Source organism: Bos taurus, chromosome 13, assembly GCF_002263795.3.
Source record: "Bos taurus isolate L1 Dominette 01449 registration number 42190680 breed Hereford chromosome 13, ARS-UCD2.0, whole genome shotgun sequence".
Lineage (NCBI taxonomy): Eukaryota > Metazoa > Chordata > Mammalia > Artiodactyla > Bovidae > Bos > Bos taurus.
In genome coordinates, this window is record NC_037340.1 from 22,821,273 (window position 1) to 22,841,284 (window position 20,012).

Below are 20,012 nucleotides of genomic sequence, written 5' to 3' on the forward strand. Positions count from 1 at the left end.
AAGCGACTTAGCAGCAGCAGCAGCAGCGCCAATTTTTAATGTTTTTTGTTGTGTTTGCTTAAATGGGCATTTAAGGGATCTGTTCAGAAAGTTAATAATTTATGTTTTAAAAACCTTTGTTGCAACTGGAGAATGACATTATTTTTACTTACTTATTTTTAGGTTGGGCTCATGTGGTTTGTGCCCTGTATATACCAGAGGTACAGTTTGCCAATGTTTCTACAATGGAACCAATTGTTTTACAGTCTGTTCCACATGATCGTTATAATAAGGTACAGTATATATTATTTTATTGATGTTTGAATATAACTCTTTGTTTTAATACTGGTAAATGTAAAGGAATTGTTAAATTTTGTCTTATTATAGCCCTTCATTAAAAAATTTAAATGCCTCCATTGATTTGGAAAAAATATAATTACTGTGGTAAAGTACAGTTATTAAAATATGTTACTAAAGTCACAGGAGTATAAAACAAATGCATACAAGCAAAGCTATATTACCTTTTATATTAACCTAGGTATTTAAGGTCCTAACATTTTAATCCTTACAGATTGTTCTTTAAGAATTACTGACTTAAAGAAAAACAAAAAACTAATTATTGACTTTTGTGTTTTTTCAGACATTAAGGCTGTATTAAATTTTAATTAATCATTATTTGACATAATTTCATTATGGTGATACACATCCTGTTTTTAAAAATAATCCTATCACAGAATATTATTTATTCATCTCTCCAAATGATTTTTTTGCTCTCAAGACAGTATTCTTTTTTTTCTGCCCTTAAAAATAATCTTAATGTTGGCTTTTTCTCTTATATCTTTTTCTTAATTTAGTACATTTATATTATTGTTTCATTCTCTTACATATTGGATTATTATTTTTTTAATTACCACCTGTGCCTTTATACATACCATTATAATTGTTAACTGAAGGTACTTGTTGATTTATTTCATCTGTGGAGAAAGGGTCATGGTAGCCAATGCCAAGATTTCAAAATATTAAACATTTTGTAATGTAGATTATTAATATTTATTTGGAAAATGCAGAGAAATAGAAAAATGTAGGACAAAACTCATGTAAAATCTTTCTATTAAGATCTTCCTAGATTTATTTTTGTTTGCATTTTACAAATACTAAATACTTCTAGTTGACTAATCACGTTAGTGGTACGTGAGATTGTACATAATCTTGTGTCCTGTTAAATGCACTGTGTATTACCAGTAGGACAATCTTTGCTATTCTTTTTAGTGAAAAGTATTGCAGTTTTTGAATGATTTTCTTTCCATCTTGATAACATTAAATATTTTGAAGTTTTTTTAGAAAACGTTATTCATATTTGTTAATTGACCTTGAATAGCTCTTTGTTCATTTTAATATTGTAATGTTTTAATTTTTTCTTACAAAATGTTTTTTATACTGAAGATAATTATTCTTTTTTCTTACATACTTGCTGTCTGTGCTTTTGCCCAGAATTTAATATTTGCTTTTTAAGTTTTATTTTGTATTTATGATTGTCATTATTTTTGGTATTCTAGAATGTTAATTTTTTCTAGTTTTAAGTTTAAAATTTTTTTTATAATTTACACAACTACTGTTTATTGTTTCTGCCTTTGTTGCTACACAGAATCTTTCTCTAAAGTATAACTATTTTATACTATATATTTCCTATAAAGAAGGACTTTCTTCTGCATGACCAGAATACACCCATCAGAATCAGGAAATTAACATTTATGTGTTATTTGTCTAATCCAGAAATGTCATCATTATTTGTCTAATTTTCATTCATATTTTTTGTTTTCCCAGTAGAGTCTTTTCCTAGCAAAAAGATCACAGTTTGCTTTTTGTCCCTTAAGTCTCCTGACTTACATTAACTTTGGTACTTCTGAAGATTATTTGTAGAGTAGTTTTTAATAATGTTTCCTCATTGTTAAATTAAGATTATGTGTTTTTGGCAGGAATGTCACAGAGTTGATGCTGTGTTCTTCTCATTGCATCCTGTCAGGTGGTACATGATTTCAGTTTTTCCCAATACTGGTGATGTTACCTTGGTCACTTGGTTGAGGTGGTGTCTGCAAGATTTGTCCACTGGGAGGTTAATGTTTATTTCCATGATAATTAGTAAGCATTTTATAGTGAAGTACTTTGTGTGTAAATACCTTGTTTCTTTTGCCTTTTATTCACTAATTTTAGCATCCACTGTTATTTCTTTGATTAATGAATCTTTTACCATGATTGATGGCAAGTGGTGGTATTCTAATTCCATCGTTTACATTCATCAGTTGGCATTCCATTTTAAGGAGACGCTTTCATCACTTCCCAATTATTTATATCAGTATGGACTAGTAACGACTTACGTGTTACTGTTTTGTTTTAATGGGTATTCCCCATCACTGTCATTTATTGTGATGCTTATGTTGTCTCAGGTTTGGTCAGTGGCATCCCTTCAGGCTCTCCTGTGTCTTTTGACTTCTTTCTGTCATTCTCTGAGGACTTCTTTACTTCTGATGTGACGGTATATTCTAGGCTCATCTTGTACCATTGCTTTCTTAGTCCTCGAATAACTGTTTCTCAGAGAAGTTTTGAATCCTTTTAGGTAAGAGTTGTATTTAGAAATGGAAGAGGACATTAGATGTGCTCACTGTTACTAGGATGTTGCTGTTTTCAGGCCCTCTCAGTGGGTATAGATGCAGAGATACACACACATTCACATCTATATCTTCTTTATGGTTTGAAGTAGATGAGGTCCCATAGATAGTTTTGATTAGTATGTGGATATATGTACATACACACATATCTAAATGTATTTCTGTGTCTGTCTATTTATGTATCCAACCATCAACTCCTAAGAATTTCTAAGTAATTTCCCTAAACCTGATCCAACAACACAGGGTTCATTTTAATTTTCGTTTTGTTTTTATGACTCTCATGTGAGACAGTGAGAAACCTGACTCCTTTTATCCTCAATATATTTATTTGATTATTCTCTTTTATTAACAAGCCATCCCATAATACAGAGGCCATCCTAACTTTGTTTAGGCTCAAACCTCACTCTGGGTTGCTGCTGATTCCCTGCATGGCTGCCTTTTTTCTTTTTAAACCAATTTGAGGGTTTAATGCTCAGCTTCAGTCCACAACTCCCCTCTTTCCCTTCCATGGTTGGTTTCCTCACTTTGCACAGGTTCCGACAACTCATTCTGACACTATTTCCACCCCTATCCCCAACACTTTCATGAGAACCACTCCTACTGGGGCTCTGATACTAGAGTTGGGCTGTCCCTTCCTTTGCAGGGTAGATGCTGCCATGCTTCACCCCACCTCATGGCTTTAAGACGTAAGTATTCAAGGAGCATAGAAAGTATTCAAGGGAGTATAGAAAGAAGAATGAATTATTTAGATACCAATCTTCTATCCAGTTAGGTTAATTTTAGAATATGCTGAGATATATGGCTAACTTTTCCCCCTCCCGCATGGTTTAGTCAGCTTTTTCAGCACTACATTTTGCACAGTGATTTGGAATACTGTTTGAATGATTATTCAATTCTTGGCTTTTCCTGACTTCTTTTGTACCCCTGATCTATCTTTGTCGTCTTATTCTAGTAGCACACTATTTTAATTTACTATGGCTTTAAATACATGTTGGTACACAGTAGAACAAATATTACCATGGATATATTTTTTTAGATGAACATTAGGACTAATAATACAATTTTGATTTTATTTGTGTTACAGTGAAACATTTTAGGGGAGAATTGATCTTTTTGCAATGTTGAATCTCCCCTTCCAGAAGTACGGCATCTCTCCCTGTCAAATATTTTTCCTTTTTGTAGTTTTCCTTAAAGGTAGTTGCTACATACGTTTCTTGGATTTTTATGGTTGTTGGTCTGTATGGTGGTGGTTTAGTTGCCAAGTCATGATTGACTCTGCGACTGCATGATCTGTAGTATAGTAAACCTTAAAAACAATAATATCCAGTTCATGAATATTTAGTATGGTTAATAGGGGCCATGTAATTCTGAAATGATAGAAACAATTGGAAAATGGTTTGTTGAGTTTGGAAGACATCAGCCTTATTTTTGTGGCCATGCCACATGGCCCGTGGAATCTTAGTTCCCCAGCCAGGGACTGAACTCGTGCTGTAGCAGTGAAAGTGCCAAATCCTAACCTCCGGACTGCCTGGCACTCCCTTGGAAGTTACCAGTCCTTAATGTGTAGTGGTAAAGGATAATGTAGAGATTATTTTTAAATGTATTGGCCACTTAAAATGGACCTGCTTTGCATGTACTAGATCCTAAGAGTTGTGTAAGACAAATAGTTTATCTACATGTGACACTCAGACAGTCAATTAAATATATAACTACAGTGTACGAAAATAATAATGATAGTTTACAAATAATGGAACAGCTGAGTGAAGTATTATAGAACATAATGAAAGGAGGTATTATTTTTGTCTAAGGAATTGAGTAAGGCACACAAAGATATTATAAGGTCTATGCATAATAATAGGGCATTTGACCTTGGAAGAAAGAATCAAATAATAATTTTAGAGAAAGTAACATAAACTAGAGTAATAGGTGCAAAGAGATGATGCTAATAATAGTTCAGAGAATTTATCATAATCAGTGCAAAGAATAATAAATAATCCTGGAACATTGTGAGATTTAGAAGGGAAATAAAAAGATTTCTAGACTTACCTGTGTAGTATATCCACTTGCAGATGATTCACCATGTCAATTTATGTTGCTAAATTTTACCACATGTCAATAAAACAGAGTGGCCAGTTTCTTCTGAACCATTTGTCATCAGATTCTTGTTATTTTTTGACCTCTCATATTTTCTTGTATCAGTTCCTCATTTCACTGACACATTTTGTTAAAAAACATAAATGGCATGTTACCTTTAATTACCTTTCACTAATTTTTAAGAAATGAGAAGATTGGGACAACATAGGGATTTGGGACGTTTTTTGGGTGAGACTTGTGTTCTTTAGAGTCAGAAAGCTTTTAGTTTAGAAAGCTGCAATTTCCATAGAGAGTAGTTGGCACATGATATGTGTATCCTGAATTTATTCTCTTGAATAGTTTTTATTTATTGAATGGCCATGAAGGATTGAGGGTTTATAAGTTTAGGAAGGATCATAACAGACCAACCAAACAAACCAAAACCACCATAAAAAGCAGTGTCATTGAATTATAAGAAGATAACAGTAGAGGAAAACTTAGAAATTGCTGACTCTGCTTCCATTTATCTTTTTTCCAAAGGATTAGTGGTAGATAGCTGTTTTTTATTTTGTATTGGGGTATAACCAGTTAACAGTGTTGTGATATTTTCAGATGAACAAATGAAGGGACTCAGCCATACATATGTGGATAGCTGTTAAGAGAAGTGTTTGTTTTGTTTTTCTTGAAGTATAGTTGATGTACAAAGTTGTGTTAGTTTCAGGTGTTCAGAAAAGTGATTCAGTTTATAATTCAGTGATTCAGTTTATAATGATTCAGTGATTCAGTTATTTATAACACATAAATATATATATACTTTTTCAGATTCCTTTATATTGTAGGTTATTAAAGATATGAATATAGTTCCCTGTGCTATATAGTAGGCCTTGTTGTTTACCTATTTTATATATAGTAGTATGTATATATTACTCTCAGATTCCAAATTTATCCCACCATTCCCCTTTTGGTAACCATTGATTTGTTTTCCATGTCTATGAATCTGTTTCTCTTTTTAAATAAGTTCATTTGTATCATTTTTTTTTTAGATTCCACATGTAAGTGATATATTTCTTTTTTTTTAATGACTTATTCCACTTAGCATGATAATATCTAGGTCCATCCATGTTGCTCTAGATGGTGTTATTTCATTCTTTTTAATGACTGATATTCCGTTGTGTACACACACACACACACACACACACACACGGTGTTATTTCCTTCTTTTTAATGACTGATATTCCATCGTGCACACAAACACACCCACACACCATGTGTTTTTTAATCTGTTTATCTGTTGATGGACATTTAGGTTTCTTCCATGTCCTGGCTATTGTAAATAGTGCTGCTTAGAACATAGGCGATCATATATCTTTTCATATGATAGCTCTGTTTTTTTTGTTTTTTGTTTTAAACCTCCATAATGTTTTCCATAGTGGCTACATCAGTTTACATTTGCACCAACATTAAGTACCCTATCTCTCGTATCCAGGCTGCTTTGTGACTTGCTTTGGCTAATAAAATGCAGTGACAGTGACATTGTGTGACCTCTCTTTCTGGCTTGATGATCTGTTTCCTGAACCCATTGGGGTATCCCTGCCCGTTTGTATTCCTCTAATGATACCTTTAGGTTGAGAGCTGGAGTATTGGGTGATTGTGTGCCACAGAGGTTGGTTTCTTTATGTGTTCTTCTTTTTGCCACACTTTAGTCCCCCCCACTGCCCCCACCCCGTTAGTGCTAGATTGCTGTGGTTTATGATTTGATGTTCTGGGCTTTTGATTTCTTTGTTGTTTTGGTCCAGACTCTTGGCGGGGGGGGGGGGGGGGCGGGCAGCGGTGCTTCTGTATACCTGGACCTCAGGGTTTTACCATTTTATTGCCTCTTCCCTTTGGCTGACTTTGTTTTACATCTCTAGAAGGACTTGTGAGGGAGAAGCTTCCTGCCTCTCCTAAATGCAAGAAGATCTCTGATGATGTGTTAACAGAGCCTGGGGTCAGGAATTTTTCTTGTGCCTTGTTCAGGGGTAATTTTTCTTCTCTGTCTTCCTAACCATCATGAGTCTACTCATGCCCTGGGTGTGACAGGGTTTGCTGCCAATCCCCCAGATGCTCAGGGCTTTTGAAAGGAGTGTCTGGTCAAGAGGTGGGATTTCATGTCTTTCCCTCAGTGGCACCTAATCTTGTCCTTTATGCCTGCACAACCAAGAGAGATTCTTTCTGATTGTTTTGCCTCCTTGCTTCCAGTTTTCCCTAAGAGCTTCTTGTGAGTCTTCCTGGAATAGAGCCTGTGAGTGGGTGTTAACTCCTGTCTGTGGCTCCACTGATTATTGCAGTAACCCATAATCAGCCTTTAGCAGTTTGTTAAAATTTTAGCTGATTTATTAGCTGCACCTCTTCCTCCACATCTTCTTTCATTGCCATATTATTATTGGATAGTCTCCGAATGTCTTGTGGTTTTCAGGTGGCTGAAGAGAAGGCGTCCCCTTTTAGGCTAATTGGTTGCCTTTGCAACTGCAAATCTTTCATAGTTTCAAGAAAAGTTGTGATTTTTAAATAATTTAAAATGGCTTTTTCTTAATAGATTTGGAGTGATGTTCTCTCTCAGCTCTCTAGTTTTTAGGTAGACTTGGAATCTGGCCTTAAATCCTTTTGATATATGAACATTGGTTCTCTTATTAAAAATGTTAGGTCAAACTATGACCTTTTTCCTTACTTAAAATGAAAACTTTTAGGCTATGAATTTGCCTCTGATTATAACTTTGTTCACATACTTGATATTTAGGTGTATTTTTGTTTTTTGGGATTATTTTCTCAATAATTCTTCATAATTTCTCTTCTCAATCCAACAGCTATTTAATGAGAAAATAAAAACTTTCAAGTCACTTTTTTCCTACTTTATGTGTTTTGGAAGCTCTTGTTTGTTGCATATACATATGCTTATAATTGTTACATCCTTTTTATTAATATAGAATCTCTCAAAGACCATTTTTTATCTCATATAATGAACCTCTTCAGCTGTGTGTTTGGTTGCCTTTTGCATGGTATATCTTTTTTACATCCTTTTACTTGTAACTTTCTTGTGTCTTCAAACCTAAAGTATGTATCCTGTAGGCAGCATATGGAACTTTTTTTTAAATCCAGTTTATCAGTCTCTGCCTTTATCAGTCTCTTCATATTCAGTGCTGTTAATATGGTTGGGTTTCCATCTTCCATTGTACTTTTAAATTATATTTTCTTGGATTATTTTCTTAGTGGTTGCTCTTGGGTTTATAGTATTCATCTTAATTTATAGAATCTGCTTAACCTTCAGTAAGATATAAAAGATTCATGGCATTTATTTTGTTTCTTTCCTCCCCACTTTTGTGTTATTACTATTATAGACATTTTGTCTCTATATAATAGTACACACCCCAAAATAGTTAAAATTATTGCTCTATATAATCTTACACGTTTTAAAGAAACTAAGAGAAGACGCCCACAAATACATTTATAGAGTGTTTGTTTTTTTGTTTACCATTTTTGTTTCTCTTAATTTCTTCTTATGGGTTCTAGTTACCATCTGATGTTATTTCCTTACTCTAGAATAGCTGTATTCCCATTCTCTTTCATTGTGTTGTCTTTGTCACATATATTACATTTCTATATGTTATAGTGCCAACAGTATAATTTATGGACATTATTCTAGGTAATTGCTTTTTAAGTTAACAAAGTGAGAAAGAAATATCTGTGTTTTTCTTAAAAGGTAAGGCTCACTCTGTGGATGGCTCTGAAAGCTCTGCAGTGTCACTGCAGTCTCCATTCCTTCACAGTCCATATTCATTCCTGCCAGTGCTTGCCTTCCAGGGTGTAATGGTCCACAGCTGCCTGTGTGAATGACCTTGTGCCATTTTGAAACATCAGTAATGTAAAAATGTATTGAGTCCTTATTGAGCTTCAGTCCCCAGAGTTTTCTTTTGCTGTTTTTAGTTAAGTTCCTATGTATAGGGTGATAAACTGTGCCCTGGAACAGAGAAAGTCCACTGAGAAAAGGAGATTTTGACCCAGTGGAAAATTCTGAATATGTTCATTATCCACAAACAGTGGATTTTATTGGTTAAAAAAAAGTACTGTCTTTATCATCTCCTACAGAACTCTTTCTGTGTGTTTTTAAATTGGTCTATATGTGTGTTTTAAAAATCTCAGCTTTATTGAGGTGTAAGTGATTGGAGTTCTTTGTTTTTATATGTACATTGCAGTGGTTGTCTAGTGTCACTTGATTTTAGCTTAAGGTTTTTCTTTTTGTAGTTCTTGTTACTCAGATTTGGGGAAACAAAGTATCTCAGTTTTTTGGGGTCTGAGAATATTGTTGTTATTTTATCTTTATTTCTGCAATGTAGCTTTTTCTGGATATGGGATTCTTGTTCTTTGAGCGTTTTAAATGTTATTCCACTGCTTTCTGTCTCCCATTTTATTTCTAATAAGACCTCAGGTTTCCTTGTATGTGATGAGCCATTTCCCCCATTTTGCTTTCAGGAGTTTATTATTTTTGCCTTTCATTAATTTGAATATGGATCTGTTTGTGTTTATCCTATATGGAGTTTGCAGAGCTTTTTGGATGTGTTGGTTATTGTTTTTCATCAAATTTGGAAAGTTTTCAGCTATTATTTCTTCAGATACAGTTTATGTCTCTTTCTTTTCCCTCATAATTTTCTCCTTAACCATTTGTTAATGCAGTTAATGGTGTAGCATATTTCTCTGAAACTGTTCTTTAGGTGGTATTATCGAAAATATCTGTTTTTTTAGATTGTATAATCTCTGTTGATCTGTTTTTAAAGTTATTGATTCTTTCCCTACTGCCAATAAAAATCTACTGCTTTTAGTGAGTTTTAAACTCAAGAATTCTATTGATTATTGGTCTTTGTCGCCTAGGTCCAACATCTTGACTCCCCTTAAAGGCAGTTACCATTGCCTACTTTTTTTTTTCCTGTGACTGAGTCATACTTTTTCTTTTCATGTCTTATAATTTTTTTTTTTTAAATTAAGCATGTTAGGTAATGTAGCCACTCTAGAAAATGATTCTTCCTTCTCCCTGTGGGGACAGAACCTCTGCACTAGTGCTTTCTCTGAAGCTGGGGGTGGAGACAGCACCCTGCTTCTGCTGGACAGACACCTGTACTCTGAAAGGTCCTGGCAGGAGGGAAGGGTATAAGTAGCCCAGCTCGTCCCTCCTAGCATGTAGCTTCCATTCAGCAAGCAAGCTGATAGAACACTGGAAATCTTGGCCTGTTGTTAGGGTTGGGAGCCTATGAGTAGGACCTATCAGGATGAATAGTGGTATGAGAGTCACTGGAGACCTGACCCTCCTTGGAGAAAACTCTAGTCTTGGATAGGGGAGAAGGGGAGCCCTCACCTTCTTGACAGCACTACCCAGAAAGGAACTACCATCACAGGGAGCCATGGGGGTGAGGGTGGTAATGGGGAAAGATCATGGCTCAAGTGCCACAGGATGCTCACTGTTCTTAATGAGATTTAGTAGATTGTCTTTGATAAAATATCCTGCCGCATGCCATTTAGACAGTTTTCAGAGACTTTAAGTTGACATACAGTATTGTACAGGTGCAGATATACACGATAGTGGCATAATTTTTAGAGGTTATTTTCCATTATAGTTATTATAAAATATTAGTTATCATCCCTGTGTTGTACTGTATATCCTTGTAGCTGATTCTAGATGGCACAATGGTAAAGCATCTGCCTGTCAGTGCAGGAGACGTGAGTGATGTAGATTCAATACCTGGGTTGGGAAGATCCCTTGGAATAGGAAATGGCAACCCACTCTATTATTCTTGCCTGGAAAATTCCATGGATAGAGGAGCCTGGTGGGCTACAATCCATGTGGTAGTAAAGAGTTGGACATGACTGAGCACACACACACTCAGGTGCAGCTTATTCTATACAGAGACTTTATAAGTGGTTCTTTTTCACCTATGAAGTATTTAATTCACTGAGGAGGGGATCCCTGGACTTCTTCACTCTGCTGTTCCATATGTCTGGAAGGCCTAACTCCTTAAAAGTAAAATCCGTCATAATTTTTAGTTTTATTGAATGGTCAAATGATGATGTCTTTTCACTGTCAACTGTTTTGGAAGTTACTGAGATATTCTTTGAGGTCTGTTTGCATATTGCCCCTGAATTTCAACCTACTTTGTACTTTTCTTTTAAAAATTTAATTGATCATTTATAGGCTTTTTAATATGTATGTTAAATTATTCCATTATAATTGTTTGATATTGCCTTCTGGTAATATGAACAGTTAGAGATGCTCTTATGATTGTTAGTGTGTCTAGGTTAGTTTTGTTGTAATTTGGGTTTTTCTTTTTTAGACATACAAAGTAATTTTTGTAATTCAGTTCAGTCTCTGTCTTTCAGCAGAGTTGAAATTCATTTACCTACTTGTCTAAATATTAGGCTTTTGGAAACTGTGTTCTTGTAAATATTATTGAATGGTGTAATTTGGCACCACAGTGCATTGTGGGAGAAACTTTTCCAAGTTAAAAAATAGATGTGGTCCTATTGAAGTGGCACCCCACTCCATGCCTGGAGAGTCCCATGGATGGAGGAGCCTGGTGGGCTGAAGTCCATGGGGTCGCTGAGAGTCGGACATGACTGAGCGACTTCACTTTGACTTTTCACTTTCATGCATTGGAGAAGGAAATGGCAACCCACTCCAGTATTCTTGCCTGGAGAATCCCAGGGACGGGGGCGCCTGGTGGGCTGCCGTCTATGGGGTCTCACGGAGTTGAACACGACTGAAGCGACTTAGCAGCAGCAGCAGCAGGTTATACCTTATTCAGATTGATTTATTTTTAGAATTATATCATCTGATTATATGTAGTTAGGCATTAATTTTTTGTATACTTAGAGTCAGTTGATAATTTTATTTATTATATACTTGTAGATTGCCATTTTTATAATTTAGCCTTTCATTATCAGCTATTTTCACCTGAGAAAAAGGACCAGGTAGATGTCAGAGTTGCTGGGAGTGTTCATTGGCCAGTAGCTCTTGGGGGGCACCTCTGATCTCCTAAAAGCGTTTCTTCCCAGACCTAGTATGTCAGGTTGGCAGGGCTGATTGATAGCTCATGTGGAAGGGATTCTTGTGAAGGAATGACCTAAACTTTGCTCATTCATTAAGCAAATTTGTCCTTCACCTATTGAGTCCCAGCTCCTTATATCCAACTCCTTTCTGTATGGTCACTTCCAGCAGAAAAGAAAGACAAACCTCATTTTACATTTTTGTTACAGGAATCAGTTAAATAGTGGAGAGGAGATTTTAATACTGAGGTGGCGTAAGCTATGTTCTTCAACCTGGCCTCAGTGCCTATAAGCATTCCTCCTATCTTGTGGGATTTTTGAGTCTAGGAAACTGTGCCTTGTGAAATCCTACGAGGACTATTTATGTCTGTATTGATGTTTTCATGTTTGTATTGCTTGTAAAATAGATATAAATAGAAAAAAATAGAATTATATTTTGGATTAGATTAGTTAGTAAACCTGATTTTGAGCTGTGAAGATAACTATAAAATCCATATCTGTATAAAGCACTTGTAAGGTTTTTATTTCATTTTTTTTTTTCTTTACCCTAAGACTTGCTATATTTGTGATGAACAAGGAAGAGAAAGCAAAGCAGCCACTGGTGCTTGCATGACATGTAATAAACATGGATGTCGACAAGCTTTCCACGTGACATGGTAAATATGATTTTGTCATTTTACAGAACTGAAATTGGGAATACCTTGTAAGTTAAAGACTTAGGTACCCAAATATTAAACTAAATTTTGTTGGTATAATTTCTATGTTTATATTTACTTACTGTAATAAAAATAATTCTAGTAATTGAGTGTATTTACCAGAGTGAATTTCCAGTAGGTAACCCTGGTTCTAGTGTCTTATTCTGTTTTATTTTGCCTAAGATATTTCTTTTGTTTACCTACCCTTTGATTTGTTATTAGGATTATAAGAACTGATGTAGATAAACTTAGTGCAGTGCCTGAAATACTAGTAAGAATTTAGTGAATGATTGTGTTTTTTTTCACTGCCTGAATTTCAAGAGGGGAAAAAAAGCAATCACCATCATTCTCTGTATTATAGTGGCTGTTCCTTAGAAAGTTTCTTAAATTTTTAAATGACCTTCTATTTTTATTTTGTTCATGCTTCCTTTTATTTTTTTTCATGTACATATTTGTTGCATAATTTTAATAGCAGTTTAAATGAAACATTGTTTTCTGATAATTTTTTTCACAAAAAAATTTTGATGAGATGATAGAAATACAGTCCATAGCAGCATGGGAATGACTACATTATATCCTATCAGATATTGGTATTTATTAACATTTCAGAGATTTACAGACACTTTGTTTCCAAATTGGTTCGTAATATGTGCTACTGTAAGGAACATTTTGTGCATTTAACAAATGTAAATTTAACTTCCTTAGAATACTAATTAATGATAATAACTGTCATGTATTGAGTATTTGGGTTTCCCTGGTGGCTCAGGTGGCAAAGAATTCTGCCTGCAGTGCAGGAGACCCTGGTTTGATCCCTGGGTTGGGAAGATACTCTGGAGAAGGAAATGGCAACCCACTCCAGTATTCTGCCTGGAGAATTCCATGGACAGTGGAGCCTTGAAGGTACAGTTCATGGGGTCACAAAGAGTTGGGCGTGACTGAGTGACTAATACACATTGAGTATTTACTATGAAATGGGCAGGTTTTTTTTTTTTTTTTTTTAAATAAAAATATTTATTTACTTGATTGCTGCTGGTGTTAGTTGCAACATACAGAATCTTTAGTTGTGACATGGAAACACTTAGCTGTGGCATGTGGGTTCTAGATCTAGTTCCCTAATCAGGGACATAGAAAATAGACTGGTGGTTGCTAAGGGGGAGTGGGATGGGCGAGGGCAGGATTGAGAGTTTGGGACTAGTAGTTGTAGATGCAGACTAATAAGTACAGGATGGATAAACAACAAGGTCCTACTGTTAGAGCACAGGGAACTGCATTCAGTATCCTGTGATAAACTATAGTGGAAAAGAATATGAAAAAGAGTGTGTGTGTGTGTATGTATGTATAACTTAGTCACTTTGCTGTACAGCAGTAATTAACACAACGTTGTAATTCAACTATACCTTAGTAAAAAATAAATATTAAAAATTTCCTTAATATTGTAGTTAATTTTCCAAAGATGAAAGACCTTTTTTGGCTGTGAGATACATACTAGTACTATTATTTTGGAATGTTGAAAGTGGAAGGTCAAATTGACAATATGATGGTTATAAACATTAACACTTCATTAAAAATTACCATAGCTTTAGGTTTTAATTTCATTTCTTCCCTTGTTTTTGACTAGAAAAACACAGCTTCTGTTTTTCTTACCTACTCTACTATGTTATAACTTGAAGCATTTAACTTCTAACAATATGATCTGTGTTCAAGGTGAATACTGTCACGTGTCATGTCAGCCCTTTAGATACCTGGCCTTTTCTAATTGTACCTGTGATACAGATTGGAAAGTCAAATGAAGTGTTAAGTTTGGGGTGGTAAGGATATCTTTCAAGAAATTTAATGTCTATTTGGTGACTTAAAGCATGCAAGAATCTCTGTCCTTATTAGAGATGGATAAAAAGTTTATTTTAAACCATGTATATAGCTTTAAAAATATAGCAATCAAAAGATGGGGTGGAATGTTCTTAGTCTCAGCTAGAATAAAGCCTTTTATTTTCCCCTTTTCTCTTACGAGATACCTACGTGGTTGGAATTGAATTTTATGTATATATATACACATACACAAATACATAAATACATACACATAAAGTGTTTTATACACACACACATGTATATACTGTGGTTTAAATTTTGTTGATATACTTGGCTTTTATTTTCAGTGCTCAGTTTGCCGGACTGCTTTGTGAAGAAGAAGGTAATGGTGCAGATAACGTCCAATATTGTGGCTACTGTAAATACCATTTTAGTAAGCTGGTAAGAATCTGTCTTGAATTTAATTTACGATTATAATAATTAGGTTTGAATTGAGTCTTTATAAGGCATCCATTTTTGGGGGGTTGCTTTTGCTCCAGATTGAGTTTCTTAGTGTGTTGTTTGTTGGGAATTAAAAGCTGTAGTAGTTTTTTTTTTTTTTTAATTGGAGGTTAATTACTTTACAGTATTGGTTTTGCCATACATCACCATCAAGCTGTAGTAGTTTTAGAAGATTTTGCTTTGCTTGAGTTCATTTACAAAGGTGACTGTTCTAAAATATACTACTTTAGAATATATATTAATAGTTAATAGTAAATGTTGGTATCCATTTAGTAGAAAATAAAAATGTGGACATTTGATTACGTAATTTGTGATTCCCTGTCACTTTGTTTCATATCTTTTTGCTTTATTACTGTTACTAGTTTTATTACTTGTTTCATTTTTATTTGCTTGGAGGATAGTAACACTGAAACAAGGCTCTTTTGTAGCTTCTTCATTAAAGGTCTTCAGAAAGAAATATTTAAATACAACTTTGGGAATATTTTAGATTTGATTAGTCTTTACTGTCACATAGCATGGATAAGTTAGTACTATTTGATTAATCATTGTATATTCTGTGTCTGTGTTCCTTTGAAGGATCAATATTTCTTTAATTCCCCATTGTCTGTTTCTCAGTCTTTAGTTGATACCAGGTTTGTATACTGAAAATTAAAGGCTTCTTTGTTTTTCTTTAGTGTCTTCTTGTTATTTTTTATTGTTCCTTTTCTTCTGTGAATAGGGCTGTTTCTTTTTAGAAAAGGAACTCTTTTTTATGAAATGAGCAGCTTATGACTCCAGTATTTTGGCCCTTGCATATAAAATATTGAGAGTATATATGTATTATTTGATATTGAAGATACCAAATAACATATACTTACTGATTTATTTTTTTAATGACTGTCGAAGAACATCAAAGTCTTCTAGGAGAAATTTTGAGATAGTAAAATTGAAAATTCACTTAGGATATTAAAAGCATATTGGAATCTTCATTTTCTAAATCAGAGATAATATAGATAAAATATAGAAATAAGGAGAATGGGTTTTGGAATTTGTGCAAATAGAATTTTTTCATTGTTATTAATGTAATGTTATCCTATTTGGTGACTGGGGAAAAGTCTGTTTAATAATTTAATAAGATTGTATGAGCTCTATGTTTGCAAGGAATTTGATCATCTTTTATAGTCGTTTTTATCTAGCTTAATTAGTTATGGTACCACCAAGTTTTAACACCTGAAATAACTCTCACTGTCATACTTTATTATAAATCTGTGTAAGTCTTTTAAACAGAAATGTGTGTTACTTTTAGTATTGCTTTGAAAAATACATGAGTCTAATGCTGACATTTCCTTTTTTTCTCTATATGAACTACAGAGACAAATTTTTAGAAAATAGTATGCCTTAATACTGAAAGTGTGAGATTAAAAAGCTTCTTACTTTTCCTACTGGCATAAAGTAACTCTTAAAAATTTTTCTTTTCTTCTGGTTTTGGCATCCTTCTTCAGTATGGTATTTTCTATTTTTTGTTGAAATATCTTTTATATTTTAAAGCAGACATTGAAAACTATAGTTGATCTCTGTAATGAGGTGGTTTTATAATAAAATGACAAATAACCACTGCTTATTTGAAAATATTGTCTGTTTTCACACATTTTAATAAATGTACAAAAATATGGCATTAATGTTAGGTTAAGGGTTATATTTTCCTTTATAATGAAATAGATAATATATGGATTGTGTTGAATTGGATTATGTAGTTGGAAATAGCCTTTTTTTTTCTTTCGGTAGACATTTTAAAATATTTCACACTTGAATTGGTTTTAACCTAACAAAAAAGATTTAAAACTTTATATACATATACTTATATGTATATATATTTTCTCTTTTAGAAAAAGAGCAAACGGGGATCTAATAGGTCATATGATCAAAGTTTAAGTGATTCTTCCTCTCACTCTCAGGATAAACATCATGAGAAAGAGAAAAAAGTAAGTGGATTTGTTGTTGCTAAATATGTAGCACATCTACTTAATAGATTTTTTTTCTTTTTTAGATAAAATTAAGTTCTTGATAGCTGAATGAAAACATTGAAGTACTGAAAATTTTTGACTGTATATTAAGTCAAAAAGTAGGTTTAGAATAGTATGCCATACTTGTGAATATGGTCGTGCCCATTTCAACTGAAAATTTGAAATATTAAAAACTTGATTGAAGGCATAAGAGTTATTTCTTGCATGTGTTACTCTGGTTATCTATTGAAATCTTTGATTAACTTTAGCAATAATGGTTTATTGCTAGATATTATTAACTCATTTCACATGTGAGAAAGAATCTCATCAGCCTTTTCCCTTGTAATATAGAAAGGTTTTGAAGTTCTATATATTCTTAACTGTCCTCCCCCCCACCCCACTGCCCTGTGGTGCTAATGGTTTATTATTTTTTTAATCGTCAAATGTCATACCATTTATTTGATAATATTTTGTCATTTATTTAAAAGACTAAAAGCTTGCCTAATACTAATCAGTCGTCTTCTGACTTACCTGTTTTCTGCTTACATTTTTATTTACTGTAAAGGATATGAGTAATTTTTTAATAAACTAATGATAAGTACTAGAGAATCATTCTTAGGACATATTGCCCACATAGGAAAAGGATACAACTGTGAATCGTTTTCAACGAAGTGAAGAAATTCTTCAACTAGAAAAGAGTATTACTCTTAAACAGTTGATGTAAACTAGTTGGGAACATATTTCTGCAGATTGTGCTAAAAACTAAATCACTTAACAATCTTATGTTTGTAAATACTTAGGATTGGGAGTGCAATTAAAATGCTAATGTTATTAAAAACAAATTTGAATTTGGTTAGAATTTGTTTTTTTTGAAGGTAAATATTTTGAAAGCTTAATTTCTTTTTGTTTTGAATTTAATTTTCCAGTTATTAGTGAATAATAATTATAACCTCATATTCTCCTTCAGAACATTTGTTAGGTTTATATATTTTTGGTAGATCTCAGGTAGCAAGTACACATTCATTTTGAGTTTTTTAACGAGGTAGTTTTGTGATAGTGACAGTAGGGTTTGATTTTATTGTCTATTATCTGCATTGCTGATGGAAAAATGGCAGATTTAGTTTAATTAGCAGGTTTTGTCACAAGCATCATGAAATTTTAAGCTTTTAAATCATGAATGAGGAAGTCTTGGATAGGGGTTTTATAAATTGTGAAGAGGGAGGTCATACTAATGATGGTCTTATGGTCTGCCATTTCATGAGCATTACCTTCTTTAAAGAAGTATTTGCTGTATGACCACATTTATCTTGATATATGCCCTGTCATGTTATTCATGGAGCATAGTTATTAAATATACTACAGTGTTTCATCAATATAGTATGGATGACTACATTTATTTATTAATCTTCTTTCTCTGTAGGAATGAATTAAACTTTTCATGTTATGAGTTTTTGCAATTGTTGGATAATAGATGAAAAAACAACATATTTAATCAAACTTGTTTAGCATTCTAGCAGTTGTTATTTTCATTAGTATGTAAATACTATTTGAAGTTTACTTTTAGGACATATTTATTTAGTACAATTTGATTTTGTTGTCAGACTTAAAATTGACTTGTACTTTTTATTTTCTAATAATTTGAGATTTCCTGATAATCTGTAAAGACTGAGAATATTATTGTTAAACTTGTTTTCTTGCCTTGGGAATATTTGAGAAGTAACTTTTTTATTATTGTATCTTGATGTTAAGTGATAATATATTAATAGCTGTAGAAATCAGATGTTATAGGCTATCTTTCTCTTTATCCCTCCTTACCTCTTTTAAGATTTTAACATCTAGTAGAGTTGTCTTGGAAATATACATATCATGTTATAAAATGTTTTCACAGATAGGACTTACCATCTATTTAGATTTTAATACCAAAAAATATGGTATGTTATGAACAGAATTTTGGTGATCTTGTTCATATGATATGTTAGAATCATATTCCCTGTGAATTCTTTTATCAGCGTTCATTCTTGCACATATTTATTGTTATATTTGTGTTGATAAAGAGTAATACTAAATATTGTGTTATCCAACTCACTTATTTTAAAATGAAATCAATGTATGCTAACTTTTTATATATAATTGTAAGAAAATTCAAAAAATACTTAAGCCTTTGCTTTTCAGAGAATTTCTGTGTGGACCAAGGTGTATTACTACTGGTTATTAACTGTGAAATGCCAGCAAGGAAAAAGGAGAAGTTACTGGTGAAATTCAACTTTGAATAAGGAACAGTTTCTATAAAAATTTAAAAATCAGCATATATAGTTTGAAAATAGGTGTTTGAAATGAATTAAAAGCTATGTTTAGTATAGAAGAGGCTTAATTCAATCATAAAACAATTTGGATCATGAATTATTGTTTATGAAGACTATCTTTCCATTAATATTAGTTATTGTTCACTGTAAAGTAGAATTTTTTTTACTCCTAGCATTTTTGTGTTTATAGAAGCACTGCTGAAGAGTCAGGTGTGGATGAGAGTTAGGAAATGAAAAGGTGTATCAGATTTGGAGACACGTGCTTGTATTGTGAGGCTCCCAGCTTCAGAAAGGATTTTTTTTTTTTTTTCCTGAAGACTAAGTTGGAGGTCATCCATTTGAAATCAGTGGTTATTTATTGCATTGAGATAATCTGTACCAGTTCATTTGATCCTTACTTTATCCTCCTCCCACTCATTAATGCTAATTTTATAATGTATTAGTAGTATAGAACTGTTACTGCTAAGTCACTTAAGTCATGTCCGACTCTTTGTGACCCCATAGATGGCAGCCCATCAGACTTTGCCGTCCCTGGGATTCTCCAGGCAAGAACACTGAAGTGGGTTACCATTTCCTTCTCCAGTGCACTTCTCCTTCACTTTCAAGTGAAAAGTAAAAGTGAAGTCTCTCAGTCATGTCTGACTCTTTGCGACCCCATGGACTGAAGCCTACCAGGCTCCTCCGTCCATGGGATTTTCCAGGCAAGAGTACTGGAGTGTGTTGCCATTGCCTTCTCCTAGTATAGAACTAGGCTTACGGTATACTTTACATCCATATTACCATTCGTGGTAGTGTATCTTACAGAAATATACTCAGTTCCAACTAGGTATGACAGAAATCCAACTGTCCCTTACTCAGAGGGATTTATCTCCTGCCCTGTATTCCACCCTCTTACTTGCCCTTGGTTCCATTCTGTTATTAATAACTGGCAACAAATAA

The 20,012-nt window shown here is 33.5% G+C and overlaps 1 protein-coding gene across 9 annotated transcripts in view; it reads left to right on the top strand.

Annotated features, from left to right (window-relative positions):
* The window catches only part of MLLT10 (MLLT10 histone lysine methyltransferase DOT1L cofactor), a 207,443-nt gene that overhangs the window by 73,642 nt on the left and 113,789 nt on the right, over positions 1 to 20,012 (top strand). For all 9 annotated transcript variants that reach the window (XR_003037741.2, XR_003037742.2, XM_025000949.2 and 6 more), the window contains exons 5-8: positions 163 to 272; positions 12,339 to 12,442; positions 14,635 to 14,728; positions 16,654 to 16,749. Coding sequence is in view for 7 of the 9 variants with exons in the window: in XM_025000949.2 (XP_024856717.1) it covers positions 163 to 272; positions 12,339 to 12,442; positions 14,635 to 14,728; positions 16,654 to 16,749 (404 nt within the window). In the remaining 2 variants the exon portion in view is untranslated. The remainder of the gene's footprint in view (positions 1 to 162; positions 273 to 12,338; positions 12,443 to 14,634; positions 14,729 to 16,653; positions 16,750 to 20,012) is intronic.